Source organism: Cuculus canorus, chromosome 23 (assembly GCF_017976375.1).
Source record: "Cuculus canorus isolate bCucCan1 chromosome 23, bCucCan1.pri, whole genome shotgun sequence".
In the NCBI taxonomy this organism is placed as follows: Eukaryota; Metazoa; Chordata; class Aves; order Cuculiformes; family Cuculidae; genus Cuculus; species Cuculus canorus.
The window spans coordinates 2169001-2196775 of NC_071423.1; the positions used below are offsets into that span (position 1 = coordinate 2169001).

Sequence of the window (27775 nt, forward strand, 5' to 3'; positions counted from 1 at the left end):
CTTCCTTATTCTCAGTGAGCCACAGCCAAAATTTGGAAGTACGGAAAGCATTTGCTTTTTCCCTTCATGTGATCTATTAGAATATTCATTCTCTGTGACACTCAACAGCTCCTAAAAATGAAAACGGAGTGTAACTAGAGTAACTGAGCTGAGGAAAATAACTTGGGCAGCTGTAAGAACTTGCCGTCAAATCTGTTACCCACTGGGTAAAGATGAAACTACCACATATTTGTATTTGAATCTGAAATTCCGTGTTCCCATTGCAAATTAGGTTATGAATTTGGTTAATGAAGGCCTGAACAATGGCCCTGGCTAATATTGACTGTGGCTGTTCAAATGATCCCAGAGCGTGAAAACCAATTCCTGCAGGTAATACTAATTTTATCAAGATCTGAGAGTTGTAATTAACTTACTCCAGTTGATATCATTAATAGGTTTTGCTCAAAAAGTAGCCTGAGCACTGGTCTTGATAGTGTAAAACTACAGTACTGGATGTGCAGATATTGAGTATGTGTACATTTTATAGAAAGATGCTCACAAAGGAGAGTGGTTCAGCAGTTGCCACTAATCCTGGTTTTCAGACCCTTTGATTTGAGTCCAGCCTCTGCCACAGGCAGCTTGTATGACCTTAGGCAATTTTTTTCCATTGATATCGCTGAGATGTAACCATCCCAATGCCGTTATATCCACTAAACGTACTTCCTTATCTCCCAGGAGTGCAAAGAGGGTAAACATCACCTTGAACAAGGGGTGCTCATGGCCTCACTAATACTTCGTTGTTCCAGACCTTGTAGCACAGAAGAGGTTTACACGACTCCTTCTGCAAAGAATTTGAAGTCTATGCCTCTACTCTGATTTTTTTCTCCAGGCTACCTCACCTCATCAGTCCCAGCACTCCACAGTGGACGTTGGGCAGCTGCATGACCCCCAGACGTACACCCAACATGCCATCCAGGTGCAGCACATCCAGGTCACGGAGCCATCGCCAGCAGCTCAGCCGTCTTCGCAGGTACTGCCTTCTTCTCTTGCAGGAAATGTTTTCCCCACCAGTCTGCGCCGCTGGCATATTACATGTCGTGATGATGCAGAAGATAGTCTTTTCTGTGTCAGGTGAATGGCCACGTGTGCAGTGTCTGTCACATGAACATCTCTGAGATTGTCAGGTAGCTCCCAGATGTTCCTTGGGTGTATGGGATGTTTTGCTATGGGTTGGGTTTTTCATATACAGGGTTAGAGAGAAATGGCTTGGGAACAGACAAATTTGCAGCTTAAATGAAGTCAGCCAGCTGAAAGGTGTAAATTGAAACTGGCATCCCTCAAATATTTGAGGTTCAGCTCTTCATGCTGTTGGGTCGTATTTAGCCTCTTTTCTCAGCTCTCTGCCACAGACTCACTCTGTAACCTTCAGCAAGCAGCACCTCCGTTTCTGTTTCCTGATCTTTGCTTGCCCAACAGTAAAGCAAAGCAGGTTGTAGAAGGAGGACATTTGCAGTTCTTGTGCTCAATAAGCTCAATAACCCACTGCCCACCCCTGTGTTTTCCCTTAAATAGAAGGATGTTTCTAAGAGTAGAGGGGTGCAATCCCAAGTACACTGAGAACACTTACCTTCTTTTTCCCTAGGTGGGGGCTCAGCCTTTGAGTCCCTCCTCACAACAACCTCAGCAGGAACTCAGCCCCTCGCAGATGCAGACAAATACATCTACACCAAACCAAGCCCTCCAGCAGCAGCAGCAAGGGGCTCCAGTTCAGCACACGTATCTTCCCAGCACATGGAACTCATTTCGGAGTTACTGTAAGTAGCATAGCTCTCACTCGAGGTCTGTCTCATGTATGGGACTAATAAGTGCTCCATTCCTCCAGCTACCGACTGGGATAGTATTTTCGTAGCTTATTAAGCTTCATGGTTAATATTCATAAAGCTCTAAGAAGATGAATGGTTTTATACAAATGACAATGGTTGTACTAGCTTTTCTCCTGTACGTCTGTAACTATCTGATACGTGTTTTGGGCAGGGCAGACTGGCCTCCTTTCTTCCAAAGAACTTGTATTCAGCAAGAATCCATGTGTTGCCTAGCAGGTTGTTCAAATTTGGATGGATGCCTGAAAGAATCTTACAGAAGATGAGGGTGACATGAAATGATTTCTCATGTGCATGCAGCTCTAGATGGGCAAGAACAGGACATGTTGTCGATGCATGAATTGCCAGATCTGCGTCTGATGTTAGCTGGCATAATTCCATCGAGGCCTGTAGGGTTTTACCAGGCTTCACCTGAATTTCTATTCAACAGCCACTGTTTCAGGCTTCAAATCTTACTGACATAAGAAATTATCTTTCAAGGGGATCTTCGAGTTTGACTGAAAGTCTTGATTCTCCCATTTCCGTGTTTTAGCATCCGAGATTCAGATGATGACCATTCCCCAAGGCCAGTACGTGATCACAGAGACCGCTGTGGGTACACCGGTCACCACTGTCAACACAGGGCAAGTGAAAGCGGTTACTCAGGTAAGGAAGCAATCATGGACCTTTTTTCTATCCTGAATCATGTATCACATTTAAAGTCTTCAGTTTGAAGGTTAAAGGGTTGCCAAATTGATTACTGAGGCAGAGAGTAGAGAATAACAATGTGCCAAAAGAGGGTCCAGGATATATAGTCCAAAAGGGCATTATTTGCTTTCTGTAACAATTATAGGGAGTTCCACACTGGGCAGAATCTGTAGGCAAAGCAGATAAGATACGATGTGTTGTGGCATAAGCAAAGGAAAAAAGTGCTACTGTTCAAACTTAGGAATGTTGTAAACTCCAGGTTACAAAAGGCAGAAAATAATCTCATGAGCTTCAAGGAAAAGATCTGATTTCTTTCCTTGAAGTAGCATCATATGCCTCTACATGGTGATCACAGGTTTCTGCATCTGGCCGTTTGCAAGGCCAACGCTGTCTGGCTTCTGCATGTACGGCTTTTTCGAATTCAAGTGTTCACTCAGTCACATTTGCAGGACAAAGATGACTTAGTGGTATCAATTAGTATTAGAAATCATAGAATCATAGCATAGTTTGGGTTGGAAGGGACCTTAAAGATCATCTAGTTCCAACCCCCCTGCCATGGGAAGGGACACATCCTAGTAGATCAGGCTGCCCAAGGCCCATCTGACCTGGCTTTGAACACCTTCAGGGATGGGGCAGCCACAACCTCCTTTGGCAACCTGTGCCAGTGTCTCACCACCCTCATGGTGACGAAATTCCATTTTAATTTGTACTGATGTGTTAATTGTGTAATTATTTTAACCATTTGTAAGTTAACCAAATGTAAAGTAGTCCAACGTACTTCAACCCAAGAATTATGTTGCTCTCAAATTCATTTAAATGAAATACTAATGAAATTCCAAATACTTTGTTCCTACTGAAGTATCTTCCAGCACAGCCGCAGGAAAGTTATAGGCTGTTGGAACAGAAATGTTACAGAGGATGCAGCAATTCTTACTTATGTTTTATATTCCCCATGCAGACTCACTACGTGATATCTGAAGGTCAGCCTGATCTGGACATCAAACAAAACTCTTCACTCTCCAGCGAGGTACCGGTTGGCGTTTCCCAGCCACCAGCCCACACGGATACTTTGGAATCGCAAACGAGCAATCAGCAGCAAACCACCCAGTACATAATCACTACAACCACCAATGGGAACGGTGGCAGTGAAGTGCACATCACTAAACCAAGAACTTTCTCCGCAGAACACGAATGAAGAAGCCTCGTGATGTCACTTGCTTGTACTTGTCTCTTCCCCGCAAAAGCCCAGATGCGCGGCTACCCAGGAGCTCAGTTTGTTTTAAAGTAAAGGCTCACTTAAATTCAACTAAAATCTTGGAGCTCTTGTTAATGCTTTAAGTGGGTTTAAGTCCCCAGTGACCATGAAGTACACTCAAAATCCTTCTTGGCGTGCCATTTTATGCAGCTTTGAACGAAAAGAACGAGAGGAGAAGTGAAACTTCTGCTTGCTCTGAACTTAATTTTTGGCATGTCTGCTGACCCTTATTTTTCCTTTTTGGAAGTGTCTCCAGTAAACAACTTCTTATTTCAATTGTATGGGGGCAAGCTTGCCTGCCTGAAGGTGAACTGGCAGACTAGGTTGTGTGTATATTTTTAACAGGAGCTGTTCAACAGGAAAACGTTGTGTAAATTGCCAGAACGTGGCATAACTGCTTCTGGGGGTCTTGGTTTCAGCAGCCGAGGTGAAAGGGCATAAACCAGCTCAATGCAAGCAGACTGCCTGGAGTAACAGAGCAGGAGCGAAGCAGTGGCTCCTGCCTACGTGTGCAGGGATGGACATAACAATGAAGCTGTGAAGATGTGCCGAAGCAGTCCATTAAATTATTATTTTTCCAACCCTTGGGAAGTGTTTACATGCTGTCTGCCCTGCCCTATTTTACCAAGCAGTTCCAGAAAGGAGAGATAGTGCAGTCTTAAACCCGTGTTGTTTGGAATAAACTGATCAAAGTCACGGTAGCACGTGACCATGGAATGGAGATGCTGTTATCCCTTTTCCCCCTCCAGTGGTTGCAGGGAAAATGACCTTTTTGCCTGTAAACACAGTTTAGCCTGCATAGCCTGTGATCTAAAGAGTTGTGCCAGGAGAAAGTAAGGGTACAGGAGCGCACCTTGGGGAAGATGCAGGGTAGTCGTCTCTGCCACCTCAAAGTGGATGTGTTTCCCCCTTGAAGACTGGATGGAGAGTTGTTACTGTGATTTCCAGACTGGATGGAGAGTTGTTATTCTGATTTCCAAATACCTTGTTAACAATGCACTGTAATTCCTTTGGATAGTTCCTTGTGGGACAGATGAGGAACATGCTCGTGGACCACTGTTTATGGGACGCAGAAAGCTGTCTGTGAGGGTTGCCTGCTTGGTCGACCTGGTCTGTGGACAGATTTTGTGTTACTTTTAGGGACCAGGAGAAGGGGGAAAAAGAAGGTTTATCTTTTCAGGCAGTATATTTTTTTCTTTTCTTAAATAATTCTTCTTCACGAGTCTGGTTGGTTATTTAATATATTCTGGTACCTGCAAGAATACGACCACAACTCCATTGCCTCCCGACGGGATATACTATGTATGTCTAATCCTCCTTTCTCTCTGCTTGAAAACTCATCCCAGAATGTCTATGCATACCAGGATACATTTATTTATAAAACAAAGCAAAGAAGGACGTATTCTCTTAATGGCCCCTGAGACTGAAAAACTGGAAGAGGTTTTTTTGATTCATTCTCTCTTGTGCTGCTTGTCTGAATGCAGGACTATTTGCACAAATCCTCCCACAGACTGAGATGAGGGTTAACTGGGTGAGTAAATGCTACAGATTTTATAGGTTGTGGTATCAGGCCTTATGGAGCTCTTAGGCGTGAGAGAACTTCACACTTGGACTGGACAAGAAGAAGTCTGGATCCTTGAAAGCAAAGCCTTGTGTTGCTTTGGTAATTAACATATCTGCTAATACGATGTGGAAATAGTCACTGTGCGTGGTAAAATAAACCAGACTGAAAAGAGCAGCCAGCTCAGAACTGTTTTCAGGTGGCTTTGAAGTGACTTGCCAAAAAGTGGATGAACGTGTTGCTGGGATTTGGCTTCTCGAGGTGTACTGGGGCATTCACGAGGTGGGTCAGTTAATGAGGACCAGAGCTCCTGTTTAGTGATGAGTGTCTTTCAATTCAGTGGATTTGGGAGCCCATTGACTTCAGCAGTGCTGCCATGCAGTTCCCACCAATTCCCTTCAAGTCATGTTGCTGACAGCAAATCAATTACGACGTCGGGTGCTGTCACGCTTTTGGTGTTAGAGAAGAGAAGGGAGATTTGTCTTGGCCATCTTCAGGCTGCTGGAGGGTTTGATAGTAAGTCAAAAATTGTATGAGCAATAGGAAACAGGAGACTTGGAAACAGGATATTCCAGGTGGATGCTGCCCTACAGGAGCGAGGTTTAAAGTCTTAAAAGGCCTGCAGCCTGTCTAGATGAACATCAAGATTTTTCCCCTTTAATGATATTGCAGATACGGGGTTTAAAAATAGAATCATAGAATCACAGAATCATAGAATGGTTTGGGTTGGAAGGGACCTTAAAGCCAATCCAGTTCCACCCCCTGCCATGGGCAGGGACACCTCCCATTGGATCAGGAGCTCCAAGCCCCATCCAACCTGGCCTGGAACCCCTCCAGGGATGGGGCAGCCACAACTTCCCTGGGCACCCTGAGCCAGGGCCTCCCCACTCTCATGGGGAAGAAGTTCTTCCTTATGTCCAGTCTAAATCTGCCCCTCTCCAGTTTGTACCCATTGCCCCATGTCCTATCACTCCAGGCCTCTGTAAACAGTCCCTCTCCAGCTTTCCTGTAGCCCCTTCAGGTACTGGAAGGTCACTATAAGGTCTCCCTGGAGCCTTCTCTTCTCCAGGCTGAACAACCCCAACTCTCTCAGCCTGTCCTCATATGGGAGGTGCTCCATCCCTCCGATCATCTTTGTAGCCTCTTCTGGACCTGTTCCAACAGCTCCATCTCCTTCTTACGTTGAAGATTCCAGAACTGGACACAGGATTCCAGCTGAGGTCTCCCAAGAGAGGAATAGAGGGGCAGAATCCCCTCCCTCCCTGCTGGCCACGCTGCTTTGGATGCAGCCCAGGACATGGTTGGTTTCTGGGCTGTGAGTGCACGTTGCCGGCTCATGTCGAGCTTCTCATTGACCAGCACCCCAAGTCCTTCTCTGCAGGGCAGCTCTCAATCGCATCATCCCCCATCATGTACTGAAACCAGGGATTGCCCCGACCCAGGCGCAAGACCTCGCCCTCAGCCTTGTTGAACCTCATGAGGTTCTCACAGCCCCTTCTCCAGCCTGTCTAGGTCCCTCTGGATGACATCCCATCCTTCTGGCGTGACACCTGCCCCGCACAGCTTGGTGCCACCTGAAAACTTGCTGAGGGTGCCCTCGATCTCGCCGTCTATAGCATCGATGAAGATATTAAACAGCAAATAGTTTGTTCCATTCACCTTTGATGGGAAAGATCACAGGATGGACACTTGTCCTGATTAAAGCTGGACACCATCAAGGTGTTCTGGGAAATGATGACCTCTTGGAACTGAAATCTTCCTTATTGATGTTTCTTCTCCGTCTCGTGTGAACGACACTGTCTGAGTTTATCAAATGCCTCGGTGTGAGAGCAGCATCCGTGGGAATCACCTTCCCAAGCAAGGAACAGCAATCGCACGAAACCGAGGCAAGTTTGCATGGATTTTCCCTGTTTCTGCAGTGCAGAAGGCGTAGGATTCGCTGTCGTTGATGTTTCTCAACCCAAAGATCTGTCCCTGAGGAGCGTCCCCAGCTCAGCCCTGGCTGCCACAAGGGCCTCGTTGGGGCTCCTGGGCGGCCTCTGGGCCGGGAATCAGCAGAGCGCACCCTCGCCCCATCCCGCTGTGCCCGTGTGTCTGTGCCGTCACCGTGTTCATCGTGTACAAACGGGAACAATAAACGTTTTCCTCTTTTATATAAAAATATCCACAGCTATTGTAGGTGGACATTGTGCTGGGGGCGGGGGGGGGAAGAGAAGAGGGGCGGGGCAAAGGGGCGGGGCCAGTGCGAGTGGGCGGGGCAAGAGAGCGGGTGAGGTTAGGCGGGGGCCCAAAGCGAGTGGGTGGGGCAAAGGGGAGGGGGCAGCTTGGAGGGGGCGTGGCCAAAAGCGAGGAGGCGGGACCTGAGAGGGCGGGGTCAGAGGAGGGACGAGGCTGAAGGGGCGGGGCCAGCGCGAGAGGCGTGGTTAGTGCGGGGCGGGGGTTATGAGGGTGGGATCACTGCCTCATGGCCAGGGCGCAGGCGTGGGGGCGGGGCTTAATATAAGGGGCGTGGCCAGAGACGGGCCGGCTCTCGTGGTCTGAAGGGGCGGGGCCAGAGACGAGGGCGTGGTCAGTGCGCGAAAACGGGCTAGTGCGCATGCGCAGGGCGGGGCCGAGGCGCCGGGTGGGGCCATTGCGCAGGCGCGGGCAGCGCCGCTTCCGGGTCGGGGCGTGCGGGCCCTGGTAGCCCTGCGGGGCTGCGGTCTCTGTTGTGGCCTTCGGTCCCGCGGGCCCCGGGCACCGGCCCCGCCGTCGAGTGCCGCCCGGAGCCGGCGGAGCCGGTAGGAAATGCACTTTGTGTGTCATTGCAGGGGTTGTCCACGTGGTTGGTGCGTTTCCCTCCCCGCACGGGCCGGGCGCAGCGGGACTCTAAGGGCCGAGGCCCCTCAGGGGTCCGTGCTGCGGCCGGCGCTGGTTCATAAGTTCATTGATGCTATAGGCAACGAGATCGGCGGCATACTCAGAGAGTTTTCAGGTGGCAGTAAGATGAGTGGGGCAGTTGCCACACCAGAAGGATGGGATGTCATCCAGAGAGACCTGGACAGGCTGGAGAAGTTGGGCTGGGAGAACCTCATGAGGTTCAACGAGGCCAAGGTCCTGCACCTGGGTCGCGGGAATACCCGGTTTCAGTAAAGGGGCGGCAATGATGGAATAGAGACCTGCCCTCAGGAGAAGGACTTCGGGTGCTGGGGATGAGAAGCTCAACGTGACACCAACGGTGTCATGGGCTGAACAAAAAGAAGTGTAGCCGGTAGGGAGGGAGCGGATTCTGCCCCTCTATTCCTCACTTGTGAGACCTCATCTGGAGTATTGTGTCCTTCTGGAATCCTCAGCATAAGAAGGAGGTGCAGCTGTTGGAACGGGTCCAGTGGAGGCTACAAGGATGATCTGAGGGCTGGAGCACCTCCCATATGAGGACAGGCTGAGAGAGTTGGGGTTGTTCAGCCTGGAGAAGAGAAGGCTCCAGGGAGACCTTAGAGCAGCTTCTAGTACCAAAAGGGACTCCAGGAAAGCTGCAGAGGGGCTCTTGATCAGGAGTGCAGAGAGAGGACAAGGGGGACTGGGGTGAATCTGAAAGAGGGGAGATTGAGATGGGATCTTACGGAGAATTGTTTTTCTGTGAGAGTGGTGAGGCCCTGGCCCAGGTTGCCCAGAGCAGTGGTGGCTGCCCCATCCCTGGAAGGGTTCCAGGCCAGGTTGGATGGGGCTTGGAGCCCCTGATCCAGTGGGAGGTGTCCCTGCCCATGGCAGGGGTGGGACTGGATGGGCTTTGAGGTTCCTTCCAACCCAAACCATTCCATGGTTCTATGATCTTGCATATCTCATGGCAGCCTGCGATTGAACAACCACATCATTGAGCACAGTGTCTCGGCCATTGCTTAGCTGGGAACATATCTGGGTTTGGGATTCGGGGTTGTTGAGGGCTTTGCTGCTCTTGTGTAGGTGCAGGAGAGGGTGAGGAATGGATTCCCTGGATCACATGCTCACGGATCCGCTGGAGCTGGGACCTTGTGGGGATGGACATGGGGCACGCATCATGGAGGACTGCATGCTGGGGACCACCAGGGTGAGCCTGCCCGAGGACCTTCTGGAGGATGTGAGTAGTGCCCAGATACCTCACCTTTTCAGAGCCTTGACAAAATCGTGTTTGGCTCCCTTTGTGGGACTTACAGAGCAAACGAAAAAAGAGAGGAAATGTTCCTGACTGTCAAAAGGGCCTTGATTAATCTCAGGAAAACGTCTTTTTAAGCCAATCCGTCATATTTATTTTCTGGATAACATTCTCTCTTATTTTAAAAATGCCTTTGAAAACAAGTTTTGAATTTATTTTCTTGTTGCCAGTACTGTTATTAATTTCCTCACCATTCCTCTTTACGCTTTGTTTTCTGCACTTGGTGAGGCACTGTCCCGTCACTTGTGTAATTTAACCGCAGAAAATGTTCAGGACTAGAAAATTTCCAAGGATGCAGATGCGTTTTCTTCACTATTGTTTTTCGCTTTCTTTAGCCTGAGATCTTCTTTGAAGTCATCAGCTTGTCTACGTGGCAGGAGGTGCTAACGGAAGCGCAGCGAGAACACCTAAAGAAATTCCTGCCTCACTTTCCTGAAAACAACCGAGAGCATCAGAACAAACTCATCTCCATGTTGTTCTGCGGTGAAAACTTCCGTTTTGGAAATCCATTGCACATCGCCCAGAAACTTTTCCGAGGTCAGTGAGTGTAATAAACATGTGTGGGTTTGGGGAGTTAAGTTCTCAGTTAGCGTTGATAAGAACTCGAGTGGTTTTTACCTTTCTCTTATAGATGGACACTTCAATCCAGAGGTTGTGAAGTACCGGCAGCTCTGTTTCAAGTCGCAGTACAAACGCTATCTGAGCTCTCAGCAGCAGTACTTCTACCGACTGCTCAAGCAGATCCTTGCATCGCGCAATGTGAGTGTCTTCGGGGTGTGGTCATGGCTTTCTTGTGTTCTTTAATGATATTTGTGCATTCACAATTCTCAGAGGTCTTTCCTTTAATGATTGTTGTATTCCCAGTTTTCCAGTGACCCTTATAACATGAGAACACTGGAAACATGTTTGCGGATTTCAGGTTTTGAAGCTCTGATAGCTCTCACTTCTGCGTAGTGTCTTCTTTCCCTGCCCACCTTGCCCGTCCTTCCATGTATTTACTGCTTTACACCTTGCTGTCCTTTTAACAAGTTATTTTGCCTTCATTTTCTACCATTTCTGTCACTGTGAAACAAGAAAGGTTGCTAAACACATAGGTGTGTGAATTCCCCAGCTTCATTAGATACAAAACCCGTTCTAATTATGTCTGTCCCTGATGAACTCTTCCTCTGTGGATACTGTTCTTGGCGAATTGCTGACAACTGAAACGTGTTCGTTACTTGCTCGCTGAGTATTTTGTGAAGCTTAGGCATTGAAATATGTGGGGTATATGGATAAAGAGGAATATCTGTTTTTATAATAGGAACAGAAGAATACACAATTGCGTAGGAAGTAAATTTTTCTGTAACTGTAAGGGATAAAATGTTTTCTTCAAGAGAGACAGTCTTCTGTGTTTGTATTACGTATTTGGCACAGAAAATGCACAAGTATATCTCAGAACAATGGTTAATTCCCTCAACAGCCCCCATAAAATAGCTGTGAGGTGTTTTACGTGGAGATTAAGATGCAGAAATGTCTGATTGGATCCATCTTTGCTTTCCTCCACTTTATATGGTGGTCTAAAATGCTGGGTTTAAAATCACATCTGTGACATTTACTAGTACTTGGTAAAGGTTACTTTATAAAGAACAGAGATGCTTACGACACCAGCTCCAAACATTAAACTCGCTGGAAGTGCGTGCAACGAGCTTGTCCGTTCAGAGCTGTGGCTGAGACAGCTCACGTCACACATATTTCATCTTCCAGCACTTGCTGGATTTAGCTCGGAAGGGAGGCCCTGATATGACCCTGAGGAGAAAGCACATCTCACCGACATATGACACGGAGGAACGAGAAAGACGAGCACATCGGCGCTACTTGAAGATTCTGAGGGAGGTGAAAGAGGAGTGTGGAGACACCACCTTGTCGTCTGATGAAGAAGGTAATGCCTTGAACTGAGCTGAATGCTGGAGGTGCGAATGGAGAAAGGTTATTTTTGATGTGAGGACAGTGTCTTTGCTAGAAGAATGGAAACTGGACTCCAGTCTTATTAGCTGTGTGCTAATGAATGTGGCAGAATAGAATTCAGTAGATTTGTGCTGGGTCTTGCAGGACTACTTATTTGTATGTTTGTTTTAGATCTAAGCTCCTGGCCTCCAAGTTCTCCGGCACATTGTCCAAGTCCACCAGTTCCCCTGAGAGTGATCCCCACATTGTCAACCTTGGACATGAAAACAGCAGGTGAGAACCAGGCTAGGGATTGAAGTGGATTTTGAGATGAGAATTACTTTAAGACCTTGCAAGAAATCAGTTTGAATATTTGTTTCACGGGAAATCTTGTGGTGCTTCAACTTTGCAATCCCAAAAATCAGTTGGCTTTTCTGCCAGTTTATTTAATCTCCTCCTCCTTGGAAGGCTAGTATTTTAGCACAGGGGCCTACAGTTTGTGTAATACCACTGATTTCTCTGTTATATTTTGCCTTTAATGGTTGAAGCGTTGCCATAGTCTACATAATTTGGTGTAGGTGCCGAGGGAATCCCTCCGGAGGTTACTGCACTCGAGCCTGCAAACCCTTTGTGCAGCACAGCTGGTTCTCACTCCTCTTCACTTCCATACTTGCATCAGCAATGAAATCTGATGACCCAAGGAGAACAGTATTGAAATAAGTTGGTTGTTTAAAAGAATTAAATTCAAATAAGGAAAATTTGGTTTCTGAAATCTGGAGAATGTTGAAAATGGGAACAGATAGAAAACACTGTTCTAAGAAGTCTTTCACGTAACAGCTGTGGAAAAATGGAAATAATCTCCGAATATTTTTCATTGCAGACAAAATAGAACTTGGGGAAAGTGATTTGAAGATGATGTTGAGGAAGCACCATGAGAAACGAAAACGTCAACCTGTAAGAAGTCAAGTCTAGGGACTGGGGCTGTGTTTTATCTATTAATCTTCTGTCTGTTAGCTGTAAAGTTCAGGCTGTTGCTGTGTGACAGTGGCCACTGCTTTGTTTGTGTGCATCCACCCTTCAGCCCTTTCTCACAACCCGTATTTAATTGTCAGTGTATATGTGCAACTCCTGTCTGTGCTGATCTGTTTAGAAGGATTTTGTGATTTTAGTGATGTGTTTTGGAGAGACAGAATTTTGGATTTCAGCATTAGAAGACTGTCTGACTTCCTTTCTAGTTAAAAACTGTATGAGCTGATCCCAGATTAGTTTGGGGCATTTCAGTGCTTGGGTTATCTTCTGAACCCCTATTGCCACCTTAACGCAGTCCTTTCCCAATTCTAATTTCTATCCCGTTGCTCTGCCTAGGATCACCCTGACCTGGTGACAACAGACTTGACTCTTGAGGACATTATGACTCGAGTGAACGCTGGCAGGAAAGGCTCCTTAGCAGGTCAGTGGCTTGGACATGGTACTCATGCCCAATGTGAATATTGGGATCCCATGTGTGTGAGACGCTAAGGATGAAGGTGATCTGGATAGATTATGTCCTTTTTTTTCTTCCCAGAGCTGGCTGACCGCTCTGGGTTATGAGTTGTTCCATCTTGGTTGCTCACCGACAACTCCACTTCCCACTGAAGGTGCTTCCAATGCATTAATGGAAGTTAATTTCTGTCTCTGCTCTAAGCAGTCACTTTTGCCTTTCTAATTTCCTATACCTTGTTTTAAAAACAAGACGTTTTCTATTAAAACTTTAAAGAGAAAAATAAAGATTCCTGGAAATGACTGGGAAGGCACGGTGAGCTGGTGGTGGATGAGTGTGCACTACCCAGATTTCTGAACCTATGCTGAAATGCATATGAGCCTCTGATTTTCAATGGAATATAGTAAGAAATTTTCTCATCCTTCTTCACTTTTATCATATCTAAAGCCTTATATGACCTGGCAACCCTCAAGAAAAAGGTGAAGGAAAAGGAAGATAAGAAGAAAAAAAAACTGAAGATGATTAAATCTGAGGTGGAAGATTTGGCTGACTCTCTTAGCAACGCAGATGGAATCCCATCAATGTCTCGGGATCATTCTCCCATCCCTCTGTCATCTGTCAAAGACGAGTAAGTGCTTCAAAGGGCTCTGAGCCCTTACACGGGTGGAGAGAGGAAGCAGCACAGATATTGCAGCACAGCTTTTTAGGTACGTGTGGGACATTTGCAGAGCTGTGCAGTCAGCTCTGCCTTTGCTGGGTCTGCTTCTTTCACCCTGGATGGGGTGAAACAGCTTAGCTGTGAGCTGCTGTTGTGAAATCCTGCTGCTGCCTGAGACTGGAAGGCGTACACAGAGGCCATTGGCTTTGGTTTTGCACAGTTTGGGGGGTGTGAAGTGTGTGGTGTTCGTCTTTGGTGAATATTTACTCGGGGAACTTACTCTGCTTGTGGTCTCTTTCTTCTGAAGACCTCTTGAAGATGTGAAGCCGTGCCTTGGGATAAATGAAATATCTTCCAGCTTCTTTTTCCTTCTTTTGGAGATCCTGTTTCTGGAAGGACCTGCTACTCTTTCTGTGGTAAGGAACCACCCGCTTACCTAGGAATATTAACAGAAAGTGACATTAGAGGGTTTTGGAGCTCTGTAATGGTGATTTTTCTCCGGAGTTGTCCTGCTGTAAGTTATATCAAGATGTAGATTACATTACTCCCTTTGGCAGTGCGTAACACGCTGTGGTTTTCATGTTGCATAAATTGAATTGGTTGAATCTGTAAGTCCTTTCCATACCTGTTCTTTTGGTGATAGATATGTGCTATGTACTAGGGACTGAGATGGTAGGGAGGTGGGTTTTCTCCCCTTTTTGGTGTCCGTTATCTGAAATATCACCTTATGGTTACTTGAAAAAGTCAGACAATTTTATTTTCCATCTATCTAAAACCCTTTTTTCCGCTGGATACATTTAGTTGTTTTGTTTTCTTCTTTATTACAACAGTCACAGTTTAAAGCATGAGGTCTTTAATAGAATGTTTCGTTTTCTCTTCAGCTTGAAGATAAAGTCCTAGATTGGCAATCGTCTCCTGCCAGCGCACTAAATAACTGGTTCTCCTTTGCCACTAACTGGTCTGAGCTGGTTTTGCCTGCCTTGCAGTACTTGACTGGCGACAGCAGAGGTAAGGATGGCTGTTAAAAACACTAATGGTGCTTGTACAGAGCTCATTTATGTTGTAGCTCAAATCAACTTCTAATTTATCACTACAATAAGTTATTGTATTCCTGTCAGCGTTTCTATTACAGGCATTATGGCTGACTTCTTGATTGCAGTAGACTTGTTTTGCATGTGGATAGTAGATTAGACTCAGTTTGATTCTAGAGTATGTGAAAATGTGTGTGAAATTGCCTCTAGACAGGCAGTTTCTCCCGTTTAGATCATGTACTTCAGGCAGGATTTTTGAGGCAGGACGAAATTGGAGTCTCTCTGGTGTGAAGACATTGTGATTGTCTTCAGAGATAATAGAAAATAAACTAGATGATGCCCTGAACATTCCACTGGAAATGTGAAGTTGGCCCAGCTTTGACTGGGGCCTTAGGCTAGCGAAGCTCGAGAGCTTTCTTTCAAGCTAGATTATTTTGTGGTTCATGTGCTTAGTGGGACGTTGTAAAGGTACAGGTAGTGTAGATCATAGCAGCCTTTGCAGCATGGATATGTTATGTTCCCACGATGCTGGTGAATACTGTCAATCCCGAGTTCCCTTTCCATGAGCCCAGAATAGTCCCTTTCCAGTAACAGTTCCAGGTGCCTCACAATATGAACAGGACCTCATCTGGCAGCCTGGAGACAAGACTTATTATCCTGTTCTGTTCTCGTGCTTGCACTGTGATTCCGAGATGCTTACCTTCCCTTTGGGCAAGTACAAATTCAGAGGGGTGCTTACACCGTCACTTAAAATGCTTTATCTGCCATCATGAGTCTGACTCAACAGTTTGCACTGCAGCAGTAGGGTTCTGGGGGTTGGACGATGGCGTCATGTCTTTGACATAGACATTTTTTCTCATTGTAGATATTCCTTCCAGCTTCTCACCTTTTGTTGAATTCAAGGAAAAAACTCAGCAGTGGAAATTGCTTGGTGAGTGTCTTTTGCCCTTTTGTGATTTCTGCTACAGGAAAGATTGGTTGTTTTCTCTAGAACTTTACTTTTCAGTTTGCTGCAGCCCAGAAAGAAGTTCAGACAGAGCTGTTAATTAGTTAGGCCTTTTCCTTTCTTTTAGCTGAGCAAAGACACGGTTTGGATTTGGGGTTTTCACAAGATGTTAGCAGCAGCAGCAAGGAATAAGTGAGCAAAGGCACTGGGCTGTATTTCTCCGTGTTGCTGACCAAACTGTGTTTATGTCACCCTTCAGAGCTGTCTGAACAGCTTCATATTTTCCCTTCTGTAGAGCGTGCCTTCTGATTATTCAGAATAATTGTTAGTTATTACAACTGTAAATGAATTTAGCTTCTCTGTGGAGCAAAGTGATACTGTTCCCCTTTTTAAAAGTGGGAGCCAGAGAGCAAATTGGCAGTCAATGTGCCCAGGCTCCTGCTGACTTAATTAGATTCTTTGTTCATTCATTTTGCTACTAGGCAGAATTTGCCATCCTTACCTATAGTGATTCTAGCGATTGTGTTTGGATTTGGAGTCAGAAAGCTATTTTCCTGGTCCCTTTCACCTCCCTCTGGTGGAGGTTAGGTACGCGCAAGCAGAAGCTCGGGGACTTGATGGCTGGGATTACTTGGAGAGTGGGAATGGTATCCAAATATTGGGTGGCTGTACTTTAAACACAGCCTTGCCTGCTGTGCCAGGAGTTGAGGCACTGTCCTTCAGACCAACACAGGGGCCTGACTGTGTTTTAGCACTGTTCGAAGCCTGGATGTGTTCAAGCATTGAAACTGGAGCATCTGTAGAGTGTGGAAGATGCCTTGTGACTGGTGATGCATAGAGCTGGGAAGGGAGTAGGAGATGACTGAGAAGTTTCATAACAAATAAAGGACTTCTGCCTCCCATTTTTCCTGATTTCTTCAACTAGGTTCTTACCAAGATCATGAGAAGGAACTGGCAGCACTGTTTCAGCTCTGGTTGGAGACCAAAGACCAGACATTTTTCAAAGTGAGTCAGAAAAAAAATCACCTTCTAGGAGCACAAAAGCTGACCGAGTTGTATCCAACACTGACTCTTCTCTGGTTTTCTGTAGGAAAATGAAGACAGCTCGGATGCCACGACACCAATTCCCAGGGTGTAAGTGTGATATATAATACTGCTTGAACGCTTTCATAGTGCATGCTAAAGCTGTGAGGCTTGGTCCTTGCACCTCTGGGTCTGAATGGTGCTTAAAATGGAAAGATTTTACGTAGTGGGGCAGGAGGGAACTTGAGACTCTGATTTTATAAGTGCAGTAACTAGACTTCACAAAGCCAGCTGATTTTTCTCCACGTTCACATATTTTATCAGAGAAAACCTTTAATCTAACTTATGTTGTGATAACTGGATTATTTACAGTCCTAGCTGACCTTCAGGTAGTGTACAGAGCAGATTTTAAGATCCCTGCAGGATTTATTTGTATCATCAAATGCTTTTAGAATCTGTTCAGAATAACTTACAGAAAGGTGAGGTGACTGAGCTTTGGGATGTTCTTTGGGACTTTTGTGTGCTTGGTGTTGCTCAGAACTGATGGTGAGCCTTTGTTTCAGAAGGACTGACTACGTAGTCCGACCTAGCACTGGAGAGGAGAAACGTGTGTTTCAAGAGCAAGTAAGAATCTTCTTAAACACACATGTTGAAACGGTTGATGGTCACTAAAACAAGATGATTTGTATGGGGTGGCAGCTTTATACTCTGCACAAACTTTGGTACTGTAAAGAATTCATATGTTTCTTCTGCCTTGAAGCAGGTATTTTGGCCTTTCATAAAACTTGCTAACAATACAGCCTAGCTGCTTACTTCACAAACACCTGTATTGAGCAAATTTAATTGAAATTGGTAGTGCTTTCTATCTCCTCTGCTCTCCCCCAGCGTATGAGGATGATTATATCTGTATTTTTGGGGCCACGTATGAGTACAGGCAGAAGGCAGGTGGCAATAAGGTCACCCATACACTGGGGTACCTTCTCTGTAGTAGATGGAAGTGTGTTTTATGGGGTAAAAACATGATGATGATTATTCCCCTTGGGTACATGTGCTGTGTGCGTGGTAGAATATCCATGTTAAAGTTTGGAGGTATCTTTTTTGCCAGATTACAGGAGGAAGGGGCTTTGGTGGAAGGGCTGTTTGCTGGGCAGAAGGTCTGTCTCTGGCACCTCTCTAGTCTGTGCAGCTGCTTAACAGTTAGCCTAAGGTATTGCACCTGCACACTTTGGTTAGATGGTGCTTAATGTTCTGTTTGGAGTAGTTTGTGCTTGTCTTCATCCAAAATAAGCGTTATTTTAACCTCTAATTTAAAAAACCCTTTCTCTAAAGAATGATAATAATAGGCTTATAACATAGCACAAGCCTTAAGATTTCGCTTTGTTTCCTGCTAAATTCAATCCTCTTGTTTCCAAATACAGGAACGTTACCGTTACAGCCAGCCCCACAAAGCTTTCACTTTCCGTATGCATGGCTTTGAGTCAGTTGTGGGTCCTGTGAAGGGGGTGTTTGACAAGGAAACCTCGTTAAACAAAGCCCGAGAGCATTCCCTGCTGCGCTCAGACAGACCAGCCTATGTCACCATCTTGTCCCTCGGTAAGGTGATGGCCAAAAAAAGTGTTCTTAAAAAGCATCCTAAGCAATGACTTTAGGCCGAGGCATCTTAAAGGGAAAGGGTGGGCAGACTGGGATGACATAAGAGAGGAAGAGATAAATCCAATGGAGCAGAGGTGATGGAATGCTGGGAGCAGGAATAACTAGAAAAGGTGGCATCTGTGCATTGCTGTTCATCTGAGACAAAAGGGGAAATGCAGCAGAGATTGTGCAGGGCCTGGCTAAAGCTTGTTCATGGGGGTTGGATTTCATTGAGCAACTGTCAGGACAGGGATAAGAGAGCAATACCAAGAGGTATCTGCTGAAGTACTTGAATTAAACTACCTAGTTACGGCTGGAAGTTTTGACCTCTGATTTTGTATTTCAGTTCGTGATGCTGCTGCTCGCCTTCCTAATGGAGAAGGAACTCGTGCTGAAATCTGTGAGCTGCTTAAAGATTCCCAGTTCCTGGCTCCCGATGTCACAAGTGCTCAAGTAAGTTGGTTGTCATGTCTGGCTTCAAACAGGTTCTCTTAGAGGCGCACTGCACAGATGCGGGCAGCGTTCAGTGCCTGTGATCCAGTAAGTTTTTATGCCACTCTGACTAGCGATGAGAGCTATGTTCTACTCTGAGCTGCTGCAAATTTGCACCAAACTCCAATTGATGAAAAAAGCAGTTAGAAAAGCCACAGAATTTACGCAGTGTTGATATCTGCTTGCTTTGTAAAGTCAGGAACAGTCAGTTTTCTGAGCCCTCAGCTTTGGCAGAAGCTTTGTTTAATCCAAACAGCATCCTGTGCTGCAATGTCTGCTCTCAGTCAGTTCTTACTCCAGTGAAGGTTTCTAGCAGCTTACTCAGGTGTTATGCCAAATAGGACTACTTTTCTATTCGTGACCTTTGGCCAGCCCAGCCAGGAACATCTTGTAATTCTGTGAATTCTCAATTTTCAGGTTAATACTGTTGTTAGCGGTGCTTTGGATCGATTACATTATGAGAAAGATCCCTGTGTGAAATACGATATTGGACGCAAGTTGTGGATCTACCTGCACCGGGACAGGAGTGAGGAAGAATTTGGTAAGTCTGGCTTGGTATTACCTAGTGAATTGAAAATGCTTATAACTCTCTCTTTTTGTTTTTCACTTTCCATGCTCTTGAGCTCCATCGGTCCAGCTGGAGAATGAGCAATAATTTGTTGGCCTAGCTTTTTTCTCTAGTCAGTTAGCTAATGTTAGCCCATTGGCACTTATATCCAATGTCTTGCAGAGCAGTGTTAGTTGGAAGTATTTGTTAGAAAATAGCACCCTGTGTACAGGAACTGCAGGTGTCGTGAGTAGATTCATATCTTGCACTCTTTGTTTTAGCTTTTTTGGCTGATTTTACTTGGTATTTTCTTTGCATGATTACATGACAACCTGTGTTAGATTTATTGTCTGAAGATGAACTTGCAGTTCTGAATTGGCCTCTTTCTTAAATCCGTCTCCTGGTGTTTGGGAGCTCTAACCATTAATTTGTATTTGCAGAACGGATCCACCAGGCTCAAGCTGCTGCAGCGAAGGCCAAAAAAGCTCTGCAGCAAAAGCCAAAGCCTCCAGCTAAAATGGTAAATTTCCTTGTGAAATTTTTGGGATTGGGGAGGAAGTATGGGCTTCATCCATAAATTCTGCATTCATAGTGGCTGATGAAACTCAGCTATTTGAGTTATCACTTCATCAGGTATACAAATGTCAGTGCTGGTCTGGCACCAGTGCACAAAATGAAGAGGGAAAGGGGGAACTTCTGCTCCTCCCAGCTTCCACTGTTATCCTTGTTGATCTCAGCAGAAGGGTCAATGGAATTCGCCTGTGCTCCCCATCTTGGGGATTGTCTTTCAGATCTAGTTTGAGGTTAATCTGTAGCAGAGTGTGCGTAAGACGTCTTCAGCTCTCCCCTTGCTGTCCTGAAGCTGTCAGCGTTTGGATGTCTTTTTGTTGTCGTCTTTATTGGTATCAGAAATCTCTGAAGTCAGTGCTGTTGGTGAATTAACCAAGGTAGAAATCTGCGCCTTTTGAAAGTTTGTCGTTGCCGAGATGCCCTTTGCCTGAGAGCAGCAGCAGCTAAAGGCACCAGCCCGCTCGGGGCTGCAGCTGGGGACAGCAGTCACTCGTCTGTGACTTCAGGACTTGGCGCTGAGGTGTTGTTTGTAACTCTATGGAACTCTGCCTGAAGAGCTCAGCCCACTCTCCAGAGCGTAGCAATCAAAACCAGGTTTTTGTTAAGCCCTCCATGCTCGATGTGGTTTCTTTGCAGAAGTCCAGTAGCAAGGAGAGTTCTGTGAAAGCGCTGCCCAGCGGCACATCAGAACCCAGCCAGCTGAGCCTTAGTGACTCCAGCATGCCACCAACTCCTGTGACCCCTGTGACACCGACTGCACAGGCATTACCAGCAACACCTATTTCGCCCCCGCCAGTGTCTGTGGTTAGCAAGAGTGTTTCAGAGCCAGCAAAACCCAGCCAAAGGTATTTCTGTCTCGTACATCGCTCGTGAATGTAACTGGTAACTCATTTCCTACATCTTTGACCTACTGGCTTTGTCTTTTCCGTAGTGTTCTTCTGGTATCATCCCCTACCATGCCACAGCTCGGGACGTTGCTTTCCACAGCGCAGAGCTCACAGGCACAGCCGGGGCCGCAGCCGCCTCCCACCCGGGTGGTAAGTCACACCACCTCCTCGGGACTGCCGCAAGTCCGGGTGGTCACTGCCCAGTCCAGCCTGCCAGCCGTGTCGCAGCAGGCCCCAGTGGTAACGCAGCAGCAGCAACCCACGACGGTGCCTCAAATCCGTGTCCCAGCTACATCCACACAGACCAAAGTGCTTCCTCAGGTGGGTTTGGCTGCAGGGAAATGGGGCAGTAGCTCTGACTTCTAGCATTCGTCTGATAGGATGAGGGAGAACAGGTATAAACTGGGGAGAGGCAGATTTAGGCTAGACATAAGGAAGAATTTCTTCAGCGTGAGAGTGGTGAGACACTGGCCCAGGTTGCCCAGAGCAGTCGTGGGTGCCCCATCCCTGGAGGTGTTCAAGGCCAGGTTGGATGGGCCTTAGGCAACCTGAGCCAGTGGGATGTCCCTGCCCGTGGCAGGAGGGTTGGAACTGGATGGTCTTTAAGGTCCCTTCCAACTCAAACTATTCTATGATTCTATAATTTCAATATGGTGCTCAGGGATGACTTGCTCACTTGAAACATGCAGTAACTGCAGGGCAGGAGCATAGAATCAGTTGTGCATGAATAATATTGCTCAGTGCTCCATTTTTGCTCCCTGTTGCCTGCTTATGTGGCACCATTAAATTGTGTCTTAACAGTAAAAAGTCCATAGAGCTTGCAAGCTATAAGGCATGAGACAAAAAGAGTGAATTATTAGTCTGTTAGTATTGTGTTAGCCTCCTCATAGGCTGCCTCTATGTCTTGCTGTAGGCTGTGATGACTCTGCCAGTAAAAGCTCAAACCAGCCCAGTGCAGATGCAGAGACCAGGAAGCTCCGTGGCGGGACAGACGGGCATCACTGTGACAGGGCTGTCTGCAGCACCCAGTCCTGCTGTAAAGCCAGTAACCAGCTCTCCGGGCAGTTCTGCTACAAGCACCTCCTCTACCACTGTCATCCAGAACGTAGCTGGCCAGAACATCATCAAGCAGGTGAGAGAGAGGAAGAGACAAGGAACCGGGCTCCATGACCTCGTTGTTTCCTGTTGTGGTGACTGATGTGGAGTGTAGATGCGAAAAGGCAGTGAAAACTATATAGTGAGCTGCAATGCTGTATGAGTTATGGACCATACAGGTCCAGGCAGTTGCTAGTGTGGTATCTTTGAACCCTGTTTTCACATCCAGGTAAGAGATTTGTTAGTCCCAAGTTAACCATCCTCAGGTGTTGATCTCATTTTCATTCATCTTGTTTGATAAAGCAGCTCCACAGTATTTCATACTTTACGTGGTTTCGGAAACGCCATCTGGTACGCAAGCAAAATTGTTTTCAGCAGCGTATCAAACGCTAGCATCGTGTTACTTCAGTTCTGGTGGGAGCGAACGTCCTGTTGTATGTGCCTTGGACTGTGTCCTGGTCTGATATAGTCATTCTCCCATCTCCTCCAGGTGGCTATTACAGGACAACTTGGCATGAAGACCCAGCCTGGAAGTGGCATCCCACTCACAGCGACCAATTTTCGGATCCAAGGGAAGGATGTGTTGCGCCTGCCCCCATCCTCCATCACCACTGACGCGAAAGGGCAGACCGTGCTGCGCATCACCCCAGACATGATGGCCACCCTGGCCAAATCTCAAGTCACGACTGTCAAACTGACTCAGGACCTGTTCACAGCGGCTGCGGGAAGCAGCGCCAGTGGGAAAGGCATCTCGGCAACTTTGCACGTGACATCTAATCCTGTCCAGACTGCTGATTCTCCAGCCAAGACTAGCACGGCTACTTCTGCTTCTTCCAGCCCGGCTGGGAACACAGTGGTTAAAGTGACTCCTGACATAAAGACTGTGGAACCAACCAGCTCCGCTTTCCGACTGATGCCTGCTCTGGGTATGACTGTGGCAGATCAGAAGAGCAAAGCCGTAACCACGGTGGCATCCACGGAGGCCAAGCCGGCTGCTACTATAAGAATCGTTCAGGGGCTGGGGGTGATGCCGCCCAAAGCTGGGCAGACTATTACTGTAGCTACACATGCCAAGCAAGTGCCCTCTTCCTCGGCAGTGAGCGTGGCCGGCACAGCCCATACCTCGGCTGTCTCTTTACCAACCATGAGCGCCACAGTGTCGAAAGCAGTTGCTGTGGCCTCGGGAGCCACTGGGACTCCCATAACGATAGGCACAGGAGCCACTGCCGTGCGGCAGGTACCAGTCAGCACCACAGTGGTTTCCACATCGCAGGCAGTAAGTAACGCTAAGCTTCTTCTGGAGGGGGGTGAGAAAGGGAATGCTGAAATACACTGATGTCTGAAAACTTCGCTTCACATCCACAAAGGCTGCAGTGAAGTCCAGTAGGATACGGGTCTGCAACTCATTTCATGGTGTTGGAATTATAGCTACATAACCAGAAAAGTCAGATATGTCTTCCCTTACCTCCTGTTTTGAGTGAATGAAATAAACTTTGCTTATCTGAAGTTCTGCCTTGTACAGCTCAGCGTCTTGCCCCACACACCTCTGAAATAATCTCCCTTGGAATGGTGTCAGAGCTAGGAACCATTGTCGGGGATTAACTTTTAGACAGAATTCCCTGTTTAATGCTATTTTAAAGCCCAAAGCTGAGGGCTCTGTAAACTGTACTGTGAAAATTGGGTAGGCTGACTGACATCAGCAGAGCTTTCTAAGGAGAAAAGTCATGGAGGTATGCGATGATCCTTCCCAGGAAAATACTGTGGTGCAAAGATGATGTGAGTTTTCAGGGCGGAGGCAGCTGTGAAGCGAGTGAGATGGAGGTGAATTTTGATGAGCCTGACATGGAGCACAGTTTTCATCAGCAAAGCTGCTGTTGGTTTCTATTCCCAGAACTGAAAAGCAAGCTGAGTAGTAATTGCATGTTGTCAAGCAGTTTCTCTGCTGAACTCCCCGCGGCTCCTCATGTGTTCTTCAACTTCTTTAGGGTAAACTGCCAGCACGAATAACGGTGCCTCTGTCAGTGATCAGCCAGCCCGTGAAAGGCAAGAGTGTGGTGACAGCCCCCATCATCAAGGGCAACCTCGGGGCCAAGTGAGTACTTTGTATCTGGTAGTTTTGCTTTAGAAATAGGCTGAGGAAGGCCTGAGTTCCACAGGTTCCTGGGCAGCTGGCAAGCAGAGGGCAGAATAGACCTGCAGCCCATTGATAGCTGCAATAAGCTGAATGAATACAGTGACTGGTCTTAGGCACGCTGAGGTGTAGGTTCAAGCAAATAAACTGAAGAAAAAACTGTTCTTAGCCTTGAAGCAGCTATTAGGTTAGTTCTGTGTGTTTGAGCAAGAGTTAACCTGCTGACATACCTTAAGAATGTGTAATCTGAGGTCATCTCTCCATTAAAGAAACCAGAGAGGTGTTAACTGCCTCGTTGGAACTCCTCTGGCATTCAGATATTGAAGTCCTTTTGTTTATTCTTCCATGAATTCTGGTAGTGTCTCCTGTAGTTAATATTTGAAGGTGGAGCACCGTGCTTGACTGTTTGCTGTGTTCCTTGAGAAGTGTTCAGGTTTGATCAGACCCCACCCGGTGATATGCACAAGCCAGAATTAGAGGGTTTAATTTGTGTGATAAAGCAATTCTCTATCATAGTGATAAATGTTGGCATAAACTTATGTATTTGCCAGTTTTATGGGGAAAAAGCCCCACTATTTAGGATCGTTAGTAAATTAGATAAGTAACTTTAATCTCCTAGCAATTGAAAAACCATTTGTGAGCCTGAAAGCCCTCGCCTGCTGTGCTGTTTACTAACCTTCCAATAATTCTATTTTCTCAGCATCAGTGGATTAGGTAGAAATATCATCCTGACTACAATGCCGGCAGGAACAAAACTGATCGCTGGGAACAAGCCAGTGAGTTTTCTGACTGCACAGCAACTGCAGCAGCTGCAGCAGCAAGGCCAGGCCACACAGGTAACGGCACCGAGAATGATAATATTGTTTGCTTTTTTATGGCTTAATGTCTCCCTGGCTGCTTTACACTTGATACACAGGGTTCCCTGTAAAGCACAGGTACACCGCTCAGCTGTGGTGTTTGCGTTAAGCACAGGCACTGCTTCATCTCCTTCACCTTTCCTCCATCCAGGTTTTAGAAGCCCTGACAGTGTAATGAATATTAACCCAAAAACCCTGTTGGGAAATATTCCCAGCTGCTTGAAGGATTGTTTCTGTACACTTTGCTCTTTCTGGAGTGCTTTGTACTTTGGCTTCTGTGGGCCACTGTTTCTGGACGAAATCGCATCGCTTCTTTGCATGTCCATCTTTTTGTCTGGAAACTTAAATATTCTATAATTCCAAAGAGTTAATTTGCATTCAGAGCTGCCAGTAACAAGGCTGTTGAATTTGGGTATCCTATGGATCCAAGTCCTTCTTCTGAAAACTTGTAAAAGCAGCTGACACGTAGGTTTTTATCCAAACTCATTTTTCCTACTTACTTTCTAATCTTGACATCTCTTGCCACCATCCCACGTGAACAGTGGATTGAGTGATCTTCTGACAGATTCTGTTCTCGATGTGTTTTGATGCTTGATCTTGTTCATATAACTGAATTTTGATTGGCAGCAGAAACAGAGTACGATGAGTGATGGGTTGTTCTTGACATGAGCTGAGTTTTGTTTCTTTTCATTTCACGCAGGTGCGGATTCAAACAGTACCAGCCTCCCATCTCCAGCAGGGAACAGTATCTGGCTCTACTAAAGCAGTTTCCACTGTGGTTGTGACAACAGCTCCATCTCCAAAACAGACCCAAGATCAGCTATGAACACTGGTTTGAAAATGGATCGCTTTCGCAGAGCCTTGGTCATCCTCCATCCAACCACCCAAGGCTGCGTAATCACAGTTGTGGCGAGGGGTTGGACTGGATTCTGTCCCGTTGCTTGTCTGGAGTCAGCATTGTGGTGTGCCTAGGTAGAAATTCAGCAGCAAATGCTGTTGTACCTGCAAAACGAAGTTTTTCAGTCCAGATCTGTAAAGCCAGGTGCTGTGGCATTGATCGGTTAAGAATAGTCTTAACGCTTCTTGGCTCTGTTCCCATCCAAAGGGCTTTTTGCGAATATCGTTTCAGTACATTTTGAGTTGTAAACGAAGCAGTTGATCTTAGGTCTTCTTTAACAAGGGAAACTTGCTTGGAAAGGGTGATTTAGACTTCAAAGTCATGAAGAAGATGCCTCCTTTTGCTGGAGCCTCTCTGTCACTACTTTTACATAGGATGAATTAGGATGGTGACTTAGACAACAGATTTTGTAACATAGCCTGGAAGTAGATCCATAACACATGCGGTAAACTATTTATAGACTTTTTAAATACCTCTTCCCCTATCTCTGAGCTCAAACTTCTTTTGAACCACTTCCATGTCAGACTCTGTCAAAGGCAGGGTGACAGTCAGGATGTTTTTTGCTGTAAAATAGCTAGAAATCGTGGGGAAGAGCGAGAAGTGGAGGAGGTAACAAAAGTCATTGTGTGAACAAGTCTGTCAGTATATGGGAATACACTGGAAAGCAAAAAGGAAGTGTTCCCTAGGAGGACCCTCTAGTTTTCCTCAACAAATTAACCTTTTTTATGAGTGAAAGAAGACTGTAGCTTGTTTGGAACGTGTTTTCAGCTGTACCCAAACTAGTTGCTTGGATGCAGAGGAATTATTTTAACCCATGATTCTGGCCTTTAGTTTCGTTTTTACCTTTGCAACTTTATCTCTTTATATAAATTCGTTTGAATTTTGCACATACTGGAGATGGCTGTTATGGCACAGCTTTGAAGCTTTCTTGGAAAGAGATCAGAAAACGTGTTGTACCAGGAGAAGAATAAAAGTCCAGAAAAGCCTTATAGCTCCTTTCAGTTTTGTACAGCATGTGGATTTGTGTGTAGCGATTGTCTAGCTTGTCAAGGGCTAATAGATTGTCCATCTCATAGAATCGTTTGGTTGGAAAAGACCTTTGAGATCACTGAGTCCAAACGTACCTGTCCACTACTAAACCAGATCCCTGAGCACCTCCTCTACCTGTCTTTTAAATCCTTCCAGTGCCTGAGAACCCTTGCAGGGAAGTGAAGAAGTTTTTTCTAATATCCCATCTAAACCTTCCCTGGCACAACTTGAGGCTGTTTCCTCTCATCCTATGACTTCTTGGAAAAAGAGCCCAGCACCCACCTCACCACAACCTCCTTTCTGGGAGCTGCAGAGAGCGATGAGGTCTCCCTTCAGCCTCTTCTTCTCCAGACTAAAGAGAGCGAAAAAGCTGTGACCTGGGAGGGAGGCGAGGACATTCTTAAGTTGTTTAGTTGTGAAGCTAAAATTGGAAATGAAAGAGACACCAAGTCCATGCCCGGTTTTGTAGAAGTCCCTTTTATGTAAAAGAGCCTCTAAATTCAAAACCTAATCAAGATAACCCGAATTCGGTTCGTAATGAAGAAAGTTCTTCCATGTCAAACCCTACAGTCACGCTCTGAAAGGTGGTCACAGCGTGGTGCCCCTCACATTTCTGTGAATCCTCTCGCAGGTAACTGTGAACTTGTCACCGGACGCAGGAGGCTTTGGCAGTATTAAGAACAAGAAACCTGCGTCTGATCCGTGAGTTTAGTGTGTCTGATTGTTCTGGCTGCTGAGTATTTAGGATCTTGCAGCTCAGGTCATAGAATCAATCACCAGGTTGGGAAGGACCCACTGGATCGAGTCCAACTATTCCTAACAATCCCTAAAAGGTCAATGCCATTTCCTTCCTTCCACATCTGCCTTTGCTAATCCTGTTGTTAACCTGTCAGCAACCTTTGCTTTCCGTGCTGCTCTGCTGAACCCTGGCTGTTTGAAGTGGGTGATCTTTGGGGAGAGAGCCTGAGTTGCTTTGTGGGGGCTCCTTTCAAAGGACCATGTGCTGGATTAAATAGTATCGGTTTACACCCAACTTTCAGGAA

The 27775-nt window shown here is 46.2% G+C and overlaps 2 protein-coding genes across 7 annotated transcripts in view; both read left to right on the plus strand.

Moving 5' to 3' along the window:
- The window catches only part of PRDM10 (PR/SET domain 10), a 47187-nt gene extending 39688 nt beyond the window's left edge, over window positions 1-7499 (plus strand). For 3 of the 5 annotated variants that reach the window (XM_054086824.1, XM_054086826.1, XM_054086825.1), the window contains exons 20-23: window positions 869-1009; window positions 1622-1793; window positions 2392-2504; window positions 3505-7499. In XM_054086824.1, the coding sequence (XP_053942799.1) occupies window positions 869-1009; window positions 1622-1793; window positions 2392-2504; window positions 3505-3741 (663 nt within the window). In that variant the 3' untranslated portion in view covers window positions 3742-7499. The remainder of the gene's footprint in view (window positions 1-868; window positions 1010-1621; window positions 1794-2391; window positions 2505-3504) is intronic. The other 2 variants (XM_054086827.1, XM_054086828.1) reach the window with 1 other exon arrangement.
- Window positions 7500-8034: 535 nt separating this feature from the next.
- NFRKB (nuclear factor related to kappaB binding protein) lies at window positions 8035-26688 on the plus strand. Of its 2 annotated transcripts, none has more exons than XM_054087097.1 (26): window positions 8035-8142; window positions 9305-9458; window positions 9869-10070; window positions 10165-10292; window positions 11277-11451; window positions 11649-11750; window positions 12337-12410; window positions 12822-12906; window positions 13384-13564; window positions 13902-14010; window positions 14476-14602; window positions 15491-15556; window positions 16497-16576; window positions 16662-16705; window positions 17158-17218; window positions 18013-18187; window positions 18573-18679; window positions 19136-19259; window positions 19706-19785; window positions 20472-20680; window positions 20767-21043; window positions 21636-21854; window positions 22308-23093; window positions 23803-23909; window positions 24649-24784; window positions 25506-26688. In XM_054087097.1, the coding sequence occupies exons 2-26, from the start codon at window positions 9324-9326 to the stop codon at window positions 25629-25631; spliced, it is 3915 nt and encodes a 1304-aa protein (XP_053943072.1). In that variant the 5' UTR covers window positions 8035-8142; window positions 9305-9323; the 3' UTR covers window positions 25632-26688. The 2 variants fall into 2 exon arrangements, with proteins under 2 accessions (XP_053943072.1, XP_053943073.1); XM_054087098.1 differs by having other exon boundaries at window positions 17161-17218.
- Window positions 26689-27775: the final 1087 nt, after the last annotated feature.